The sequence below is a fragment of the Zootoca vivipara genome, chromosome 6 (genome assembly GCF_965207765.1).
Source record: "Zootoca vivipara chromosome 6, rZooViv2.hap1.1, whole genome shotgun sequence".
Lineage (NCBI taxonomy): Eukaryota > Metazoa > Chordata > Lepidosauria > Squamata > Lacertidae > Zootoca > Zootoca vivipara.
In genome coordinates this window covers 21,974,567-21,993,310 of record NC_142589.1, presented here as the reverse complement: position 1 = coordinate 21,993,310, position 18,744 = coordinate 21,974,567, and the positions used below count along the sequence as shown (strand labels likewise).

The 18,744-nt window shown below is 47.4% G+C and overlaps 2 protein-coding genes across 5 annotated transcripts in view; both read left to right on the top strand.

Moving 5' to 3' along the window:
- Positions 1 to 3,032: 3,032 nt before the first annotated feature.
- Positions 3,033 to 14,619, top strand: VAMP3 (vesicle associated membrane protein 3). The gene is made up of 7 exons (XM_088671078.1): positions 3,033 to 3,116; positions 6,190 to 6,324; positions 6,505 to 6,863; positions 9,938 to 10,016; positions 10,750 to 10,908; positions 11,890 to 11,941; positions 13,113 to 14,619. The coding sequence occupies exons 1-7, from the start codon at positions 3,033 to 3,035 to the stop codon at positions 13,130 to 13,132; spliced, it is 888 nt and encodes a 295-aa protein (XP_088527204.1). The 3' UTR covers positions 13,133 to 14,619.
- Positions 14,620 to 17,395: 2,776 nt separating this feature from the next.
- The window catches only part of PER3 (period circadian regulator 3), a 28,434-nt gene continuing 27,085 nt past the window's right edge, over positions 17,396 to 18,744 (top strand). For 3 of the 4 annotated variants that reach the window (XR_015950484.1, XM_060276133.2, XM_035118475.3), the window contains exon 1: positions 17,396 to 17,496. The gene's annotated coding sequence lies outside the window, so the exon portion shown is untranslated. The remainder of the gene's footprint in view (positions 17,497 to 18,744) is intronic. The other variant, XM_088671771.1, reaches the window with a different exon arrangement.

The window sequence follows — 18,744 nt, the reverse complement described above, 5'->3', positions numbered from 1 at the left end:
ACTGCCAAGACTGAAAAATAATGCGGTGTGTGTGCTGAAGCTCCTGCTTAGACCCCCTCTGTACGTTTGTTAAGTGCTGTTTTGTGGCCCAGTTCAGTAAAGGGGGGGAAACACAGAAAAGCTCAAAGCAGGGCAGGCGGGCAGAGGAGACCTCAGCTCCTGCTGCTGCCCTTTCAGGCCAGGCCCTGGGCTTCCTGGGCCCTTTGCACAGGGGGGCAAAGAGGAGCAAGGAGCCAGAAGCGGGCGCCAACTTGGCAGCACCCTCTGCTTGCCGTTTTTCAAACGGTGCGCTTGTTGTCTCATTTTGGGCTGACCCTTGTTGCTTTCCGTCCTCACCAGTCACGACCCAAGTAGCGGTTTTTGAAGCCTGTCCCCTCCGTTTGTCCTAAAAGGGGGTTCTTCAAAGTCAGGGCTACCTTGAGGTGTTTCCGCTTCAACCCTTCCAGATCCGCAGGCTTGGTGTTGCGTTGACCGAGTGTCAGCCTGGCTCTCAAGGTGCTGCGCAGGCTGGAGCAAGAAGCCCTTGCTTGGGACCTACAAGGCAGGTTGAGGGTCATGGCTGTCATTTCCCCCCTCCCCTTGTTCCTCAGAGAGCTCCAGGTGGGGTCCTTATTGGAACAACCTGTGTGTTTATTCCAGTTTGACACGTGCCAAAAGGCCTTGCTGAATCAGGGCCATCACCTTTGGGCATATCAATGACCTCGGGCATGTTTGGTTTGAGAACGCTCCCAAGACAGTATATCGGTTTTTTTAAATAAATAAAAAAATATTTTGCTTGCCCTTTCCTGGGTTGCGCGACTCAGTTAGAAACAGGAAGACCCCCTCGGGCCACCTTCCTGAATCATCGAGGTGCCTGAGCGCCTGAGTCCAGGACCCTCTTGTATGTCTCCCCAAAACCCAGAATTGCTCCTTTGTGTGACATCACGTATGAAACGAACGATCCTGTGTGAACGAAATAAAGAATATAACATGAACCCCCTCTATGGTTGCACGCTTAATGGCAGTTCCACACAGCAGTTGGCGCCCAAACAGAGGGGAGGGGGGGTCCCCGAGACTTGCATGTAAACCTAGTATAGATGTCTCTTTTTGTAAGTTTTATTTTTGTAACTGTGCATGTTAAAAGCATCACTGAATCAATGGATCTGTTGAAGAACTCAGCTGCTGGAACCATGCAAAATGTTTTGAATTGCCCTTAAAATATGGAAAATGTTTTCTGAATGCTTTATATTCTTTCTGCTGTAAATTAAAAATGAAGAAAATTTCCCCATTTGAAGTCTGTTCTTTTTTAAGCTATGCATGTATTTATATAGCTACTCCTATTTCAATGCACAGGGTTGCCACTGACTAGATCCTGCTCAGAGCAGACCCACTGAAATCAATGGACCTAAGTTAGTCATGTTCATTAACTTCAGTGGGTTTACTCTTAAGTCAGGCTAGCCTTGGATAAAACTCACTGTCAGGTTCAGGCACCTGTTCAGGAGTGCAAAATGGACATAAGTGAGAAGGGTTGTTATTAAAACTATACCCATTTCCATGATTGAGGGGGACATTTTTGCTTCTCATGAGCCCCTGTGACAACACAGGACATGCCTCCAGACACTGGCTTTTCTTACAGGCCGTGCACAGCTGGAATCTTGGGTAGTAGCAGTTGGTAAGGTTTTTTTTCATGGCAGCATTTGAGCAGAAGCAACCTAGGAGAGACTCATAAGGTTGGAAGGATATTCTCAGGTCACCTAGTTCAGTCCCCTTTGCCAATGCAGGCAACCCACTCGAACAACAGCCTCCCTGACAGGTGGGCCGCCCAGCCACCTCTCAAAACCCCTGAACAAGGGCGGGCCACCACTTTCCAAGCAGCAGGGCTGGCCCACGACATTTTGTCCCTTGAGGCAAAACAGAAAATGGTGCCCCCCTGCCATGGCAGGAGACAGAAAGTGAGGCCAAAGAGGAGTAAGTGACAGCAACCCTGCTCAATTTTTTTAAAAAAATGTTTGTATTGGTTTTCAATATCGTTCCAATAGCAGCCTCATTAGAACAATACCAATTTTATCCAATAAATACAATTATTAATTCCACTTAATCCAATGTCAAATTATACCATTTAATCAAACTGGCCTCCCTGTGTGCTGGATTTGACTGCTTCTTCATTCTTCTACATTTTTTCTGCGTTCCAAAATCTTTATAATTTCCATTACAGTATATTCCATTCAGATATAATAATCCCTTATATAACAGCTACAAACTTTTGTTTTCGTTCATGTTGGTTTATTAGGTAATTTATAAAGTTTCAAGTGAGGAACTCTTAACTGTAATCCTGCGTGTGACAGTTCTCCCTCCCCATGACGTTTTCCTGTCCATATATGGTGTTATATCCTTCATTCCTACAACTGTTAATGGTTCCCGTCATGCCTCAGGAGAAGCGGTTATCTCTCAGTTTCCAAAAGTCACTGCATCACTTCGTCCTGTTATTTGGCTTCCAGTCGACAAGCCACCTTCAGAGTTTTTCCAGCCTAGGAAGAACGGTCTGAATCCAGACTGCAAATAGGTAATCCAAAAGCTTCTATTCCCACAGCTGATAGACTCCTTTCTTCCCTGCTGCTGATTTATGGCCAATAATCCTTATTTCAAACACACTCCTTTGTGGCTAAGGGAGGCTTTGCTCCATATTTTCAAAGTGTAGCGTTCCGCCCTCTTCCCTCTCAGTTCCTTTCTCTCACACAGGCAGTTCCAGTTTTGTTAAATTTCATATTTATATTCCAATTTCTTCCTCCCTCACTTCTTTTTAAGCAAAAACTTGCATTCCGTGAAGGGTTACTGTATCATAAACATAGAGAAAATCTTTGATATAAGCAAACTGTGGGCTCCCATCCCCCCATCATCCGAATGAAATCTGCTCTCAATCCAAACCTTTTAAATCCTTGTAGCTGGGTTCCTTTTTGCAGTTTCTTATCTCATCATCTCTAGCACACACCTGTAGTTTTAAAAAACCCAATTAGCAGGATAAGCTGTGCTTCTTAGAATGCGATTGGGGGGTCATGGTAGCTGGAGTGCTCCATGTAGCCAGTGCCTTTGTCTGCCCTCGCATTCCATCGGGAAGGCAAGTGCCAGGCAAACTGCAGGTGAGAGCCAGGTTCCTCTTCCAACTGAAGAAGAATGCAGAAAATGCAGATTATCTGTCTCTCTCCATGGTGTCAGGAGAGGCATCCATCCCCTGGCACACAGGAAACTAGAAGCCAGCAGCCCTGTTCTTTCTAGGTGGCAGATACAGGCAACAAGTGCATGTGATCAACTGACTGCTGACGCTCCCCAGCCTGCCGCTTGAGGCAACTGCCGGTGAGCCGGCCCTGCAAGGCAGCAGTCTGTTGGCCTGTCAAAGTCCTCATACCATCAGGAAATTTTGTGATGTTTCATTTAAAATGTTTCAAGCCCCATGGTTCATGGCCTTCCCTCTAGAGCAGCAGTTGGAGAATCTATGATGTGGTTCCACTACTATTCCCATCATTTCTGGGCATGTTGGTTGGTGGTGGTGGTGGTTCAACAATATCTGGAGGTCTGCAGGACCCCCACCCCATCCTCCAGCTCTGAAGCAACAGAAAACAAATTGACTCTGTCCTCTTAACATTTTAATATCATTTCCTGGCTAGACATACCCAACACCTTTCCTCATAGGACCTGTTCTCCAGGCCATACCTCTCAAAATAATCAGTGCTGTTCTTCTGGCATTACAGAGGGCTCCAGCAATGAAGATTCTCAGTAGTATTTTGTACATGCCAGGCTTGAATTGCCCTCAGTGCTCTTTTTCCATGCTGAATCACAGGAAAGGCTTTTGCAATGCAAATGCACTTTCTGCCCAGTCTAGGCTAGCTTTCCATTAGCAATGCTAAGGCCACGTCAGAGCTGCTTCTAAGCCTTCTGTGTGGAAATACTTTCTGGGCTTTGGAAGACTGGCTGAGTGACAGGTTGTGCCGTGAGTCAGCCATCTTGCATATGTGCCCCAGGTTTTGCCTACCTTCCATACTGAACTCTACATTTATCTCTGTTGACATTTGTTTTGATAGTTTTTTTTTTTTTTGAACATACTTTTTATTAATTTTACAAAATACAAAAAAGCAAAAAAAAAAGGTACATACTTAAACCCCTTTTCCACCTCCTTCCTACCCACCCACATGGGTCCTCCCCTGCCACAGAAGTATCCCATGTATGTGAACAGTCAGAGATGGTCCATTTTATGCTTGGGTTTCTGTCCTCCCCCCCCTCCCCTGGCCCCAAAGCCCCCCCCTGCCACCAGGGAGCTCCAGCAAACCAGGGCAGTACGCAGGAGGACATCCATCCAACCATCTATTGTCATACCAAAAAAAAAAAAAAGAGAAAAATAGAAATAGGAAAAAAGGGGAAAAAAAAGAAAGGGCGAAAAAAGAAAAAAGAAAAAACAATACAAAACAAAAAATTTTTCTTGCATTCATAGTTGTAAAACCATATTTTGTGGGCTTCCCCTCCCCCCCCCTTCCCCGGTTTTCATCCCTTTTTTATCATCTGCAACAGTTTCTTACTTTATAAAAATACACCTTTGCATCTTATACAACTTATAAATCAATTGTTAACATTTTCATCTAATATTCAAATCACTGAGAAATCAAACTCCCATTTTCTCTTCCCGTGCCTAATTTTTTGTTTTTTCTCCCTCTATAAGCCTCCATATTTTCACATTTTCCAAAATCCATTCACTTTTAAAACTATAACTATTCTCAATTTAACCTTACATCCCCGATTGCCGGCTTCCCCCCCCAATCCAGCAAATTCCAAAATCAGCAGACCAGTTATAAACCTGTTAATCCATCCTTAATCACAACATCACTTTCCCTTCACCCCACCCCCTGTTTACAGTCTTTTGTCATCCAGGCCACCATACAGGACCCCTGAATTTCTTCTCTTCTCTGCATATTTTTTCCTTCTTCCCTGTGGGCGTTCTGGAGTTCCAATGATACCAATCGTGCCCCCCTCAAAAGCAGGGCACTCCATCCAACTTTTTGTAGAGTAAAGTCATCATTTTTTTCGTGGTGTGCTTCATTTTGTGTTGAATCATCACAATCCTCATCTTCTTCTTTTCCTTCCCCATCATTGTCATTCTCACATTCATCTTTTTCAGCGTCAAAAGCTTCATCTCCTAAAAAATCATATTCCGCCATCACCTCCTGGAATTTTTCCTGTAACTCTTGCCGTCGTGTCTCCTCTTGACATAACTCTATTCTTGTTTCCCACATTAAGGTCAAAACAGACCGCTGGAACTCAGGGGAACACTTTTTTGTTGACATATTTCAGTCCTGCCAAGGTCAAAACTTGTCACGTGGGGTGGAATATGATCACAGTTTATTTTTCGACTCCATTTTAACAAGCTGGCTGCATTCTTCAAGTCTTATTGATAGTTTTGGCCACTTCTCTGTCTTCTTGTTTCCGTCTTCCAACGTTTAGCTACTCCACCCAGTTCGGTGTCATCTGCAGATTTCCATTTCCATTTCTTTGCTCAGTCATTTATAAAGGTGTTAAGCGACAGCAGACCCAGGATCAAACCCTGCACGGCACTCTCCCCCAGGTAAACAAAGATGCATTTGTAAATGCTCTTTAAATACAGTTCCTTAGATACCAGTAGATAACAAGAGTGCCATGGGGGGAAATTGTCAAAAAGCACTGCTGTACTCCAATGTCCACAGCATTCCCCTGATCTATCAGACTAGGGACTCATCAACAAAAGGAGATGAGCATAGTCTGTCATGCCTTGTTCTAAGAACATAAGGCAAGTCCTGCCGGATTAGGGTAAAAGGGGACCATCTGATCCAGCATCCTGTTCTCACAGTGACTGGCCAGATGCCCATGGGAAGCCTGCAAGCAGGACACAAGCACAAGGGCACTCTCCCTGCCTGTGGCTTCCAGCAACCAGCATTTAGAAGAATTATGAATGGGCCTAATCCTCTTATAAAGCCATCCAGGTTGGTGACCATCACTACTTCCAGAGAATTCCTTGTTAGCTTGTTTGTGGCCACAGCCTTTTTCTAAATCAAAAGCAGGCAGGGTGTGTCCCCCCCCCAATGCCCACCTGCCCAGCACCAGGCATCATATTTGACATCAAGCGTACTCCCATATGCAGCTGGTGAAGGACTGCTCCGTTCTTAACTTGAGCGGATCTCCTCTGAGTAGGACGAGCAGCACCAGAGGCTCACCAGCCTCACTCCAGCGCAATGCACTAAAGAACATACAGTAAGGAGAGCCCTGGTGGATCAAGCCAGTGATCTATCGAGTGCACTGTCCAGCGGAGCAGTGGAAAACGCGCAAGTAGGACCCGAGCGCAAGAGCCCTCAGCCCTTGTCCCTTCCTGTAGCTTTCAACAACAGCCGTTCAGATGCATTGCTGCGTCTGGGAGCGGGGAAGGGCCACCGTGCCTAGCAGCCTTCCAGTCACTGCAGTCCAGGGAAAGAAGACGCCACAAATCAAGAGTTTCCGAAGAAGCCCTAGAAGAGACCCGGGACAGTCGGGCGCCGCGGCCAGCGGGTTCAGAAGCCCAGAAGTCGTCGGCTGAGCGCGCTCAAGCGCTTGCAAGGCTCCCCTGCTGCTCCTTGCCGTCGGGCAGGTTTCCCCCTCCGCGGGTTACGCTCTCGAAGGCGCCCACCGGTAGCAGCTTCCCCTTCCTCCGCCTCCTGCTCCTGGGGCTGGGGGCTTTCCCCGGCCGGCGGGGCGGAGCTTCCCAGGGCCCCACCCAGCGGCCGCGCCTGCAAAAGTTGCAGCCTGAAGCGGCAACAGCAACAGCCCGGAGATCAGGAGAAGTTCTTCGGAGAGAGCCGCTGCTGCGCCACCACCAGCCCCAACGTCACCATGTAAGCCCCGTGACCCGTCGGGCGACCGGTCCTGATCTGGGGGCGGTGGGCGGGCGTCAGGGCTCCCCGCTAGCTGCCCTGCTTGGGGCGGCGCCTCCCCGGCCTTAGGCCCCGGCCCGCAGCCTGGTTGCTCTCCCTCCCTTTCGCTTTTGCTGCCCCCGGCGCGCTGGCTCGGCTGGAGCGGGGTCCTGTTGCTCCTGGCCGCCACGGGGCGTAGTAAAAGTCGGCCGGACACTCTCTCGTTTCTTTTCCCGGGCTTGCGTGGCGTGGACAGAAGTGCGGCCTCTGGGGCATAGGCAGAGTGCCTTCGGGGGCGCGTCTCCACCGACGCACAGAACGGCTGCAGCCCTAAAGTGGCGCACTGCCGAAGTTGGGTCTGGTTTCTAACGCCTCTCCAAGGCTAGTCCTCCTCGGAGTAGACGCGACTGGCTTAAGTACATTAATTTCACTGCGCTTGCTCCAAGGAAAACTTTTTGGAAAGCAGCCCCATGTCTGTTTGGCAGTAAATCCGCTTGAATTCAATGCTGGGTTAGGGCGGAAGCCTTAAAGGAAAGGGATGTAGTACCGTGCCTGTTTCCTTGTAAGGCAAACGAAGAATAATCTTTCAGGCTTTCAGTGTGGCGGGGGAAATTGGTGCTTAATTTGTTTTGGGGGCTCAGCCCCTGTGAATCACGGTCAGGAGCCCTCTCTCGAAGAATCAACCACAGGCTGAACTTGAGCAATGTCGCCACTTTGCAATGTGTGTTGTATATTCTAATTTTCTCTTAAAAACAAAGTGTTCCCTGTTGAATTTCAAGTGGTTCAGGGTGAACATGTGGGATACAGGTCACCCTATGAAATGAGGCTCTCTCCCTTTTCTTCTGGTGCCAGCTGTTAAACAGCTGTTTCTCTTACCCACCTGGACCAGAATTCAGCTGGGAGGAGTTTAGAAAAAAATCACACATCTGGGCTGTTGGGGCCCAACTTGGCACGATGGCTCTGTGCCATTGAAAACCAACCAACCAGCAGGAAGAGTCAGCTAGACTTGCCAACCTGGCAAGTCCTTTCTCTTCTCTTAACAATACTGCCGGGCAGAAACATCCCAGTGAATTTCCAAAACTCACTTTCGGAAAGAGATGGCTGTTCAGCTGTGAAAGTGAAAGAGGGTTTCAGTGCTATCCCATGTATATGTTTAACCAGGATTCTCAGTGGCATGGCCCCATCACCTGACTGTGGCCCTCCCTTGGGAAATGGAATTGTTTCTCTTCACTGATAGTCTTCAGATGCTGACAAAATATTTATTCACCCAGGCCTTTAGGGGTTAAATCCCCAGGGACCCAACTATTGTACAGCCATTAGACTGCTGTTTTAGAAACTTGTGCCCTTAGGTATTTTAATGGAGGTGTGAATTCGTTTGTGTTGATGGCTTTAATTACATTTTGCTCCTAATTAGGTGGAAAAAGCAATACAGTGGTGCCTCGCTAGACGGATTTAATTCGTTCCACGGGTCTTTTCTTATAACGAAAAAATTCGTCTAGCGAATCCCATAGGAATGCATTGATTTTTTTGGATTTATTTTTGCCCATAGGAATGCATTAATTGAATTTCAGTGCATTCCTATGGGAAACCGCGATTCGCTAGACGAAAACGAATTCGTCTAGCGAGGCAACCTCCGCTAGAAAAAACCTTTCGTTAAGCGAAAATTTCGTTAAGCAGGGCATTCGTTAAGCGAGGCACCACTGTATAAAACTCGCATAAATGCTACTCCTAAGCAAAGCCACAGTCTGACTTAATGGGGCTTTCCTCCCTAAAAACTGTGTCCCAGCATTGCAGTTCAAAATGGTTACAAAGGAAGGGTTAGCCATATTGGACACTTTTGGAGGTTGTTTATCAGTCGACGTGGACAGGATTTTACACCATTCTGTCTTGGCATAGAGAGACCTCCACACAACACTGGAAGTTCCACACTTACATATTAGCAGTTTAATGTAAAACCTCCATCAAACTTAAAATAGGGCTTTCTTGCATGTGTACGTAACACTTGTGCTAGGGACGTTTGGGGCAGCCTCCTTGGTCAACTGCAAGGCATTAACAAGAGAGTGATCAGTGTGATGGATCGTGCCCTTTCAAAACTGGTTGCTTCCAGAAGTTTTTTGTGGAGAGTGTTGCCCTGATAATTTAGTTTTCAGGTGGGGATTTGATGCAAGAGAAACAAACCTGCAGACTTTAAAGGACTTAACTGTTATGGGCAAATCATCACATCCAGTCTTTGAGCCTATTATGGGTCAGCGGTGTCACTGTGTTGGCAGCCTCCTGGCAACTTGTGGTGGCTTTCCCTTATTAGAGGGGTGGGCCCTGTTGGACTCCCAAGACCCATCAGCTACACCCAGCATGATGGGCGCTTCAGCTGGTGCCCCCCTCCTGACACTTGGCCTTCCACTTCAGTATCACAAATGGCACCTAGACTGAGATTTTAATAACATGCAAGTGTCTTGACACTTAATTGGCAGGAAGACATGATTCAGCCATGAGCTGAAATCCTAAAGACAGTGAGGTCTAAGAGAGCTAAAGGTCACTTCCTTAAACTTTAAATCAGAGATCCCCAAACTTCGGTCCTCCAGATGTTTTGGACTACAATTCCCATCTTCCCTGACCACTGGTCCTGTTAGCTAGGGATCATGGGAGTTGTAGGCCAAAACATCTGGAGGGCCGCAGTTTGGGGATGCCTGCTTTAAATCACTGTTTTTTCAGTAGCTAATCCTCCAGTTTGAAACTTTGCACTCTCAAATGCCGCTGACATTTGTTTTCATTTCTCCTTCCCCCAGTCTCTGTCTTTTGGAAGCTTCTTCTTTCATGGTTTTAATTTTTAAAGGTGTAAAGATATGGGGGTTCTTTTTATTTTAAAAAATGAAATCAGGTGTTTTTAACTCTAAATGCTCATTCTGAGCTGCTTTCAAGACACCAGTTGGTACAATGGACATGAATCTAAGAAGCAACGCATGCGGGGGGGGGGGGATTCTTTACCACTGGAATTCTGTCCTGACCAAGCATACAGCAGGCCGTGATAACCTGACTTTGTTGCCTCTGATTTGCAGGTCAACCAGTGGCCCCTCAGGGGCTGCCTCTGCCCCAGGCAGCAACCGGCTTCACCAAACCCAGAACCAGGTGGATGAGGTAGGTGTGGCACCATTGTGGCTCCCCTGAGCACCTGGGCATTCTGGTGGGGTGGGGTTCATCTGTCTCTTGCAAGATGTGAGCAAAGCTGGCCATCATCTGCCCTCTTCCTTCCTCTTCTCTGTGGCTACATTGCATGGAGCTGCAGCAAGATGCATACTGTAGACTAGGCACCCCCAAACTCGGCCTTTCAGATATTTTCGGACTACAATTCCCATCATCCCTGACCACTGGTCCTGTTAGCTAGGGGTGATGGGAGTTGTAGTCCCAAAACATCCGGAAGGTCGAGTTTGGGGGTGCCTGCTGTAGACTACCTACTCGGTGTGGGGGTGACGTTCAAGGGGGGGTGTCTAGCTGGTGTAAAGTTACTGTGGCTTCTAAGTGCCAAGCAATTTGGCACCCTGTCGTGGTTTTTCTGTTTCCAGGGGGGTTCAGCTTGGCCATCTGCTCCCGTGAAATCAACACAGGGTCTTGTGTTGCCAACTACAATTTATTATGGCACAAACCAGCCTTCCAGATGTTCGTCACCTCCCAACTCATCACTGGCTGCTGGGTTTGGGGGTCCAATACCATCTGGAAGGCACTAGGCTGTGGGCAAGGCTGGCACAAGCTTTCCTCTGCCAGTGGTCTTAGTCCATGGAAGTATATGCCCTACAGAGACGCCAACTGCTGAATATATAAAGAAATGATAGAGGCATACACATGCATGCTAAGAATCATTCTGACTTCTCAGGTGGTGGATATCATGAGAGTCAACGTGGACAAGGTTTTGGAAAGGGATGAGAAGCTGTCCGTGCTGGATGACCGCGTGGATGCCCTGCAAGCCGGAGCTGCCCAGTTTGAGACAAACGCTGCCAAGCTGAAGAGGAAGTACTGGTGGAAGAATTGCAAGGTAACTCTGACTGGGCTGCAGCAGCCTTCGTCAGCCTGGGGCCCTCCAGGTGTTTTGGAATACAGTGGTACCTCGGGTTACAGACGCTTCAGGTTACAGACACTTCAGGTTACAGACTCCACTAACCCAGAAATAGTACCTCGGGTTAAGAACTTTACTTCAGGATGAGAACAGAAATCGCGCCGCAGCGGCAGGAGGCCCCATTAGCTAAAGTGGTACCTCAGGTTAAGAACAGTTTCAGGTTAAGAACGGACCTCCAGAATGAATTAAGTTCTTAACCCGAGGTACCACTGAACAGCTGAGGTCCAGAACATCTGGAGGGAACCAGGTTGGTAGAAGATACGGGGTTCCCCTTGGGTCCTTGGACAGCTGCAAAGGATGATTGAGGGAGTCTCTTGGAAACTGAAGACCTGTAGGGGGTCAGGAAAGGGACACCAGTGGAAAGTTTATTTTCTCCGGTTCCAGAGGGTAGGACTGGCCCCGATGGCTTCAATTAAAAGAAAGGGGATTCTAACTAAATATCTGGAAGAACTTTCTGACAGTAAGAGCTGTTTGACAGTGGAACGGACTCCCTTGGAAGGTGGTGGACTCTCCTTTAAGTAGAGGTCAGATGGCCACTTGTCATGGATTCTTCAGTTGAGATTCCTGCATTGCAGGGATGACCCTTGGGCTCCTTTCCAACTACAATTCTATAATTATGCGTTTTACTCCCTGTTAACCAATGCACACAATTTCCCTGGTCCTGGATGGTTTTTATTTTATTTTTTGGTAAAAATATATACTGCTAAATCACATTGACAGGAATCCTTGTATTAGTAGGCTGCTACTTTTAAAAGAAATTCCCAGTTCCCAAATGATGTTAAATGGCAGTATCTGTTGAATGATTGCAATTAGACAAAACTAGTATACTAGATTAAACTTGCAAATTATGGTGGTGGCTCGCAGATTTAATAGCTCTGCTCTGTTTCTCTCTCTTGGCAGATGTGGGCCATTCTGATTGCAGTGGTGGTCGTTCTCTTAATCATCATCATCAGTAAGTGTTTTGAGTCCTGGTTAGGCATGGAATATCATCGCCCAACCTTCACCAACATGTTTCCCTGCAGTTTCCTTGGACTACAACTCCCATCAGACCTTGCAAATATGGCTGTGGCTGATGGGAGTTGTAGTCCAAAACAACTGGAGGTTAGCAAAGGCATCCATAATCAGATAGCGGCCTTGGAATTGGAGACCCCTTGCTCCTTAGCCTGGGACTCACTGATATATTGGACCTCTCTGCTTCATTTGCCATTTGGGCCCCTAAAAAATGTCTTCAAAGAAAGAACTTGTGAGTCTCCATTGGAAGGCCACTGGTAATGCAGTCAGGTGGCTTTCTTCTGTCTGTCTTTCGCATAGCTGCCAAGTTTTCCCTTTTCTCGCGAGGAAGCCTATTCAGCATAAGGGAAAATCCCTTTTAAAAAGGGATAACTTGGCAGCTATGATCTCTCGTGGGATTTGTAGTAAAGAGGAGCCAGGTATTACATATTCTGTTCCGATCCCAGTGGACCCACTGCAGACTGAGATCTCTTCTAAAAGGTTGCGTGTAAAAGCGCTCCAAGATGGTATTTCCCCAGGTACAATGATCTAGTAGTAACACTGCTCAAATAGGAAGATCTTTTAGCTCTTCTCAATCGCCAGGCTAAGGAGCGAGGAGGGGCTGCCAGATGTTGCTGGACTCTCATCGCCCTCAGCCAGCATGGCCAATGGTCAAGGATGATTGAAGCAGCAATTCAGCAGCCTCCAGAGGGCCACCTCTGTTTTCAGGGGAAATAGTTCCCTGGCACTGTGGAACAGCTGTCTCAAATGCCTCTGTGCCCTGATTCATGTAGGAATTGACTCAAGATTCTGCAGATAACTTGCTGGTTTGAAGGCTGTTGACTTCATGTGGTTGAAGTCCCAACAACTTGCAGTTTTGGAGGGTAAAACAGCTGCCCCAATTCCTTTTGTTGAGTTTGTTCTTAACGGGAAGTGAATCGCAAGTGATTTGCAATCATTCTGTGGTGGCCAGTTTTCTAGCTGCCCAGTGTCAGATAATGACCACTTTTTATAAAGGGAACACTTAAGGGAACACTCAAATATAAATAGTTTTGCAGGCATTCTTTGATTTGAAGCATAAAATAATGTTTCTCCTCCCAAACCTTTGATTATTATTTTTTTTAAATACATAGTTTGGAGTGTGTCCTCATGAGCCGTTTGAGGAAACCCTGGAACTTGAAGCAGTTTTCAACAAGAGACACCAGTCTCCTCCATACCAAGCTTTCCTACGGGTGCACAAATCAAACGTTTATTTTGGATAGAAATGTTAACTCTGTAGCCTGTAGACAAATGTGCCTTTATTCAAATGATGCGCTTCAACTTGTAAATGCTGTTGCAGTTGGCTGAGACTGCTAAGACCTGTATGAGTGAGGGCGAAACATCTTAAGGCTTGGGGGCATCATGATCTATACTGAAGCTGTGAGTTTCTGTGTGGGGTTTCATAGATCATGGGTATTTTTTTAAATCTGTTTCACCTCCTATACCTGGACAGGGAAGGACACTAGCTTTCATTTGTGCTTTCTGGAGGAATTTTTTTCTCTTGTGCCATTTTGGAGTCATTGTTGCCTTAATTAGATAATATCTCCTGATCTGGTGGGGAGCAACCATGAAAATTTCACACTCCAAGCACTTAAGTGCCAATACACCCTTTGCAGTATTTGGGACAAAACACTGTGCTTTCTGCTCTTCTTATAGTAAGCTGCTGTTCCCCTTTTGCCTGGACCCGAACAAATATTATAAAAGTATTTTTGAAAACTTATTTCTGGTTGAATTTAACTAACGTTTCGGCATTGGAGGTTCTGGCAAAACTAAAACCGGCAAGAAAGGCTTCCTCAACATACCAGCAGAATATATTATCTGTTGGGGAAATGAGGATCAAAAGCAACCTTGAAAGTACTTTTGACTTGCATCTCATGTTGCTTAGGGTGGCCCATGCCGATTGCGTGCCTTCTGGGTGATTCACTTTCGCTTCCCACCCATCCCCTTGCACCCTTCGCACAACACCCCACCCCTTTGGGTCTTCTGTTCTCCTTGTGGCCCTCTGCGAAAACTGCATATATGAATGAGACCGGGTCTGTACTGTTTACCAGCATTGCCAAACACGTAGTCCTCGGTTCCTTGCTGATCCCCCCCCCTTTTTTTACATAATTGTTGTGCAAATTGCTAGAAAACTAGAGTTTTAAAGGGGTAGTGAAGATGAATGAAGAATAGGTTGGTCTGCCTTAAAGAACTCCAAGCAAAATCCAAATTGGCAGGCACTTTATAAGGAGTCTTTTTCTTGAAACTTGTCCTGCGATAGTTATTAACCTGCTAGTTTTAAGGGGAAGGTGGAATATACGCCGGGAATATAAGAATTATGGTAATGATTTCGAAAATGTTTGATTATTCATGTGTTATCAATCCTCTTACTGTATAAAATGTTATTAAAACATTTCTTTAAACTTCAAGCTTAACCAAACACTGGATGTGAATTTTGCCTTGTAAGACTTGCCAGTGCCTTGACTGAAATCCAGCCTTGTTTTGTGTATGTGTGTGTATGTCTTGGCCAGGGCACAAAGCTTCACACAACTTCCTGGCATTATTAACAGGGCAAAGAGAAGCCTTCTTTGCAACTGCTTAATAAAAAGTGGATTATAAGTCGCTTCTGGTGTGCATTCTTTTTTTTTTTAAAAAAAGGAGTAAAGTAAAAGTGGAAGAGAAGCTGCAGAGGATTTTCCTGCTCCCTTCACTTCTGCTTTCTGCTGGTCATGATGCCGTTGGTTTCAATTCCACTGTCAGAGACAGTATACTTTGGAGGGCAGTTGCTGGGATTCAAGAGCGGGGAGAGCTCCGCTGTTGTTGCACTCAGGTCATTCTTGCAGGTTCCCAATAAGGACTTGGATATAAAATAAATGTACAAGGCAAACATGTACATAAATATATAATCCACATGTCAGTACAGGAAGACAGTCCTGAAACCATTTTGACTCTCCCAAACTGACCAAATTTTTCTCTGTAAGGAGGGAGGAAAGGGGGAAAACCTCCAGGTTGTCTCTTTGCTCACAAATCCTGCCTTAAGGGCACATTTAAGATATGAATAGGGTGAGCCTGTGACCTGGACTCAGGAATTAAGTATTTATCACCACAGGTAAACCCATCAACAGGTTTCCTGCCAGACAGGATTTCCGCTGTAGACCGCCTGTAATGTATTTCTGCTTTAGACCGCCCCTTCAGTGATGTATGTATGCTGTATTGGGGCGTCTTGGGGTCCAGAGTGGGCAATTTCAAAAAGTCTATATAAGGGCTGGCACACCATTGTTCGGGTTTCCTCTCCTTCCTCCTGCATGCGGGGATGAGCACCCTGTTGCAACAGTTTAATAAAGATCAGGCTTACTAGCTGCTTTGCTTCTCAATATTCTCTGGTTGGCCTCTGTTATTTTCTCCTACCGATAAAGAACCTACATAAGGCCTGTATATGGGCTCTTGGGTACCCCATAAGGGAAAGGGAGAAGTTTTTTTTTTTCTTGTAACAGCCTGCTCCAGCTCTTTTGAAGTTCTCAAGTGAAGAGTGCTGTGTCACTCCAGAAAGTGACAGACTAACTGTCCAGGAAAAGCTTTGTCTCAAATTCTGCAGCAACTTTTCCTTTGAAGGTTCCCCTCCCCCTTTTTTAATAGCTAACTTTGTGCCAGTAAGCCTCAGCTTCTTTTTGTTGGCCAATCCTGGCTTGGCGCATGCTCTTGTCATAAGGTTGCCATGTGCACAGACCAGCTGTGGACCCACCTAATGAGCCCTGCACCTGCCACAGACCTAAAAGTCCATCTACCCCAACGTTGGTCAACCAGACGGCTCCTGGCAGCCTGCAAGCAGAGGCTGGAGAGCACCCATGGGGCAAGGTGAAGGACCACAGGAGCAGCAGATCTGGCCTCCAAGAAAGGCGGAAGCAACAGTTGTGTGGTGCTCCTTGGAGGCCAAATCTTCTGCCTCCTTGGCAGCACCACCATACCACCTTCACAGCAGCCTACCAGAGGATAGGAGGCACTGCTGGTCTCCCCCCCCCCCCAAGGGCTGGTGTGGCACCTGTCACCCTCCAGATATTGCCCACTGCCACCCCTGACCATTAGGCAGGCTGGGAGTTGGAAGCATGGCAGCAGCTGTGGGATCACAGTTGCTTTCTCCATTCAGGGCCCAGGCCAGCCTTCCCTTCTTCCCCCCAAATGGTGCCCTCCAGGAGTTTTAGATGCAAGCCAAGCACAGTGGTCTGATGCGGATGGCAGCTGAGAGCTTAAAACATCTGGAGGGGGTCCATGTAGGGGCAAGGCTGGCAGAAGCTCTTCTGTGGGCTGCAGCCCCCTTGACCAGATGCATGAAGGGCTGCAAATGGGGTTGCAAAGCTGTGTGCGTCAGTGTTTGAGGTCGGATGAAAATAAGAGGCCGGAAAATACAGACATTGCATATTCTTTGACAAAACACAACACACCAGCCCAGATGGGTCGATAACGCAAACATCCTGGCATTGGCATGCCCACGGACAGTGAGACACTTTCAGCACTTGGAGCAAACTAGTTTTGTGAAGTTCACTGAATTAGTTGAAGAATATCTGAACCGCAACCTCAAGAGTTTCCTGGAATGTAATTGAAATAAGTAAGATTTTGGAACACAGAAATAAAATCATCAAACCATCACTTTTACCATGTGGGTGGGGGGCATTTAAATTATATAACTCTGTGAACGATTTGTAATTGTATTATAATTTGGTAATGTTATAATGGGGCTATTATTGGATTGCAATTGAAAACTAGTAAAACAACAACAGTAGTTTTGTCTTGTAAAAGGAGGAAACTGCGGAGTGGAACCAGCTCCCTTTTTGGAATTGCTGAACTTGGGACCCGAACTTTTGAAAATTTTATTTTTTCGTTTTTAATCGCCTTTCTATGCTCGTGAGTTTTGCAGACGGCCTTGGAGACCGACAGAGATTGGCAACGGGCAGCCAAAGCCGCCTGGGCAGGAGATCGCTAGGAACAGCCGCTTCCCTCCTGAGGAGGACGCGCTCGCAAGGAAGAGTGCGGGCAGCAGCTGGGAGCGCCTCGCAAACATGTTTACGGCGAAGCGGCCGTTGCTGAGCATGCGCAGCAAAGGGCAGCCGCCTCACCCGCTTAACCACCGTTCACTCCCGAGCATGCGCGCGGGGGAGGAGTGAGTGCGCATGTGCACACCACACGTAAAACTCCCTTTTCGGCTCCCCGTGTTCCGAGAGCTGGCGGTGGTGGGCGTGACACCCTCCTCAAGCACGCGGCATGGAAGCGCGACTTCCCGCGGGCTCCTCCCTCTCGCTACCAATAGCAACTACGGCCACCTTCAAGGCTCCGCCCTTTCGGTCGCGCCCCTCCGCTCGCCGATCCAATCAGGGCACTTATGCGGAAGGCGCGCCCTCCTACGGGCCCTGGGGGCGGGGCTCCTGTCACGTTGCGCAGATGTGTGTAAAGTGTGAGGGGAAAGAGCGAACGGAGGAGAAGGTCGGGCGCTGATGCCGATGGCGGGTGAGTGAATGGGAGAAGTGGGGCGCCCAGACCCGGATTGCCCCCCTCCACCACGTGCGTCCTGAGGACTAGCAGTTTGGCTGGACGCGATCGTTTTTGTGGGGGAGCGGGGAGGAGTAGAGGTAAAGAGTTGCCAGTTGGTTTGTTTTGAGGAGGAATAAGCTGAAAGACACGAATTTCAATTCAGCTCAGTCGGCAGAGCCGCTAGGGTCTATTAATATAAGGGTCGTGGGTTCGAGCCCCACCTGCATTGTAGCGGGTTGGACTAGATGACCCTGGGGTACCTTCCAACTCTAGGACAGATAAAAGAGCGGGGTTTGCCGTAATGATCGCAGTCAAATGTTTCTCCGACCTGGTTGTAGCCGTGGCCCCCTTTGTCTTGAGGTCTCTCTCCTTGCCTGGCTTTTGCTCTTTCTCCCCAGTCGTTCATCTGAAGATTGCGTTTACTCCCAGAGCCCCGACCCTCCAGGATAGGGAGCAGTAGAAATCTGTTTTGCTTCTGTGGGGGTTTTTTTGGGGGGAGGCGGGGGCTGCTTTGCTTTCTCTAGGACGGAGAGAAACTTCGCCGGGAGTCGTTTTCTGCTGCTCGGTTGCGTTAAAAGCCTCCAAACCTCGGGGGCGGGGGGCGGAGAAAGGGCTGGGAGAGACCAGCACAGCAGCCTCACGGTGCCTTGCGGTGGTGGTGAAAAGATTTAATTTATTTAAATTTAATTATTTAAACATTGCAATCAAAAGTACAGTATAGAACTCCTCCCAGGTCTCCACCTCTTTCTCTCCCCCCAAACCACTTCCCAGGAATGATAAATAATTTGGTATGTATGTACGCACACACACTCTTTGTTCCCTTCATCTTTAACAGTTCTTTACAGGTATGGTCCTTCACCTGTCACAAGAAGACATGTGTTTCTGATCAATTCCAGGGCGGGGAGAGGAAGAGAATTAAACAGTTGGCTGCAAAACATCTTTTGAAATTAAGCAATGGTCTCTGCATAATCTGCATTATCTAATCTGCAGGCCTAATTTGCTTGGTCTTAGCTACCATGTCAGACTACTGTATTTCCAGTTCCTCAATTTTAAGACACACACACTGATGTCTGGGGCACACTGCCCTGTTCCCCCCCCCCACTCCTGTTCATACTAGGTCTCCATGCCCCCAGTGTTACTAGGTGCCGCTCAACCCCCAACCTGCCTCATATGAGACTTTCAAGCATGTTTGGGTGAAAACTTAAAAGCCTCTCCTCCTGCCCC

Bases quoted from the DNA above. Each gene is read 5' to 3' on its own strand.
- VAMP3 (XM_088671078.1), top strand. From the start codon at position 3,033: ATGGTAGCTGGAGTGCTCCATGTAGCCAGTGCCTTTGTCTGCCCTCGC. The intron at 3,117-6,189 runs GTGAGAGCCAGG...TCCTCTGAGTAG, and splicing joins AAGTGCCAGGCAAACTGCAG to GACGAGCAGCACCAGAGGCT. The intron at 6,325-6,504 runs GTAGGACCCGAG...AAGAAGCCCTAG, and splicing joins GAGCAGTGGAAAACGCGCAA to AAGAGACCCGGGACAGTCGG.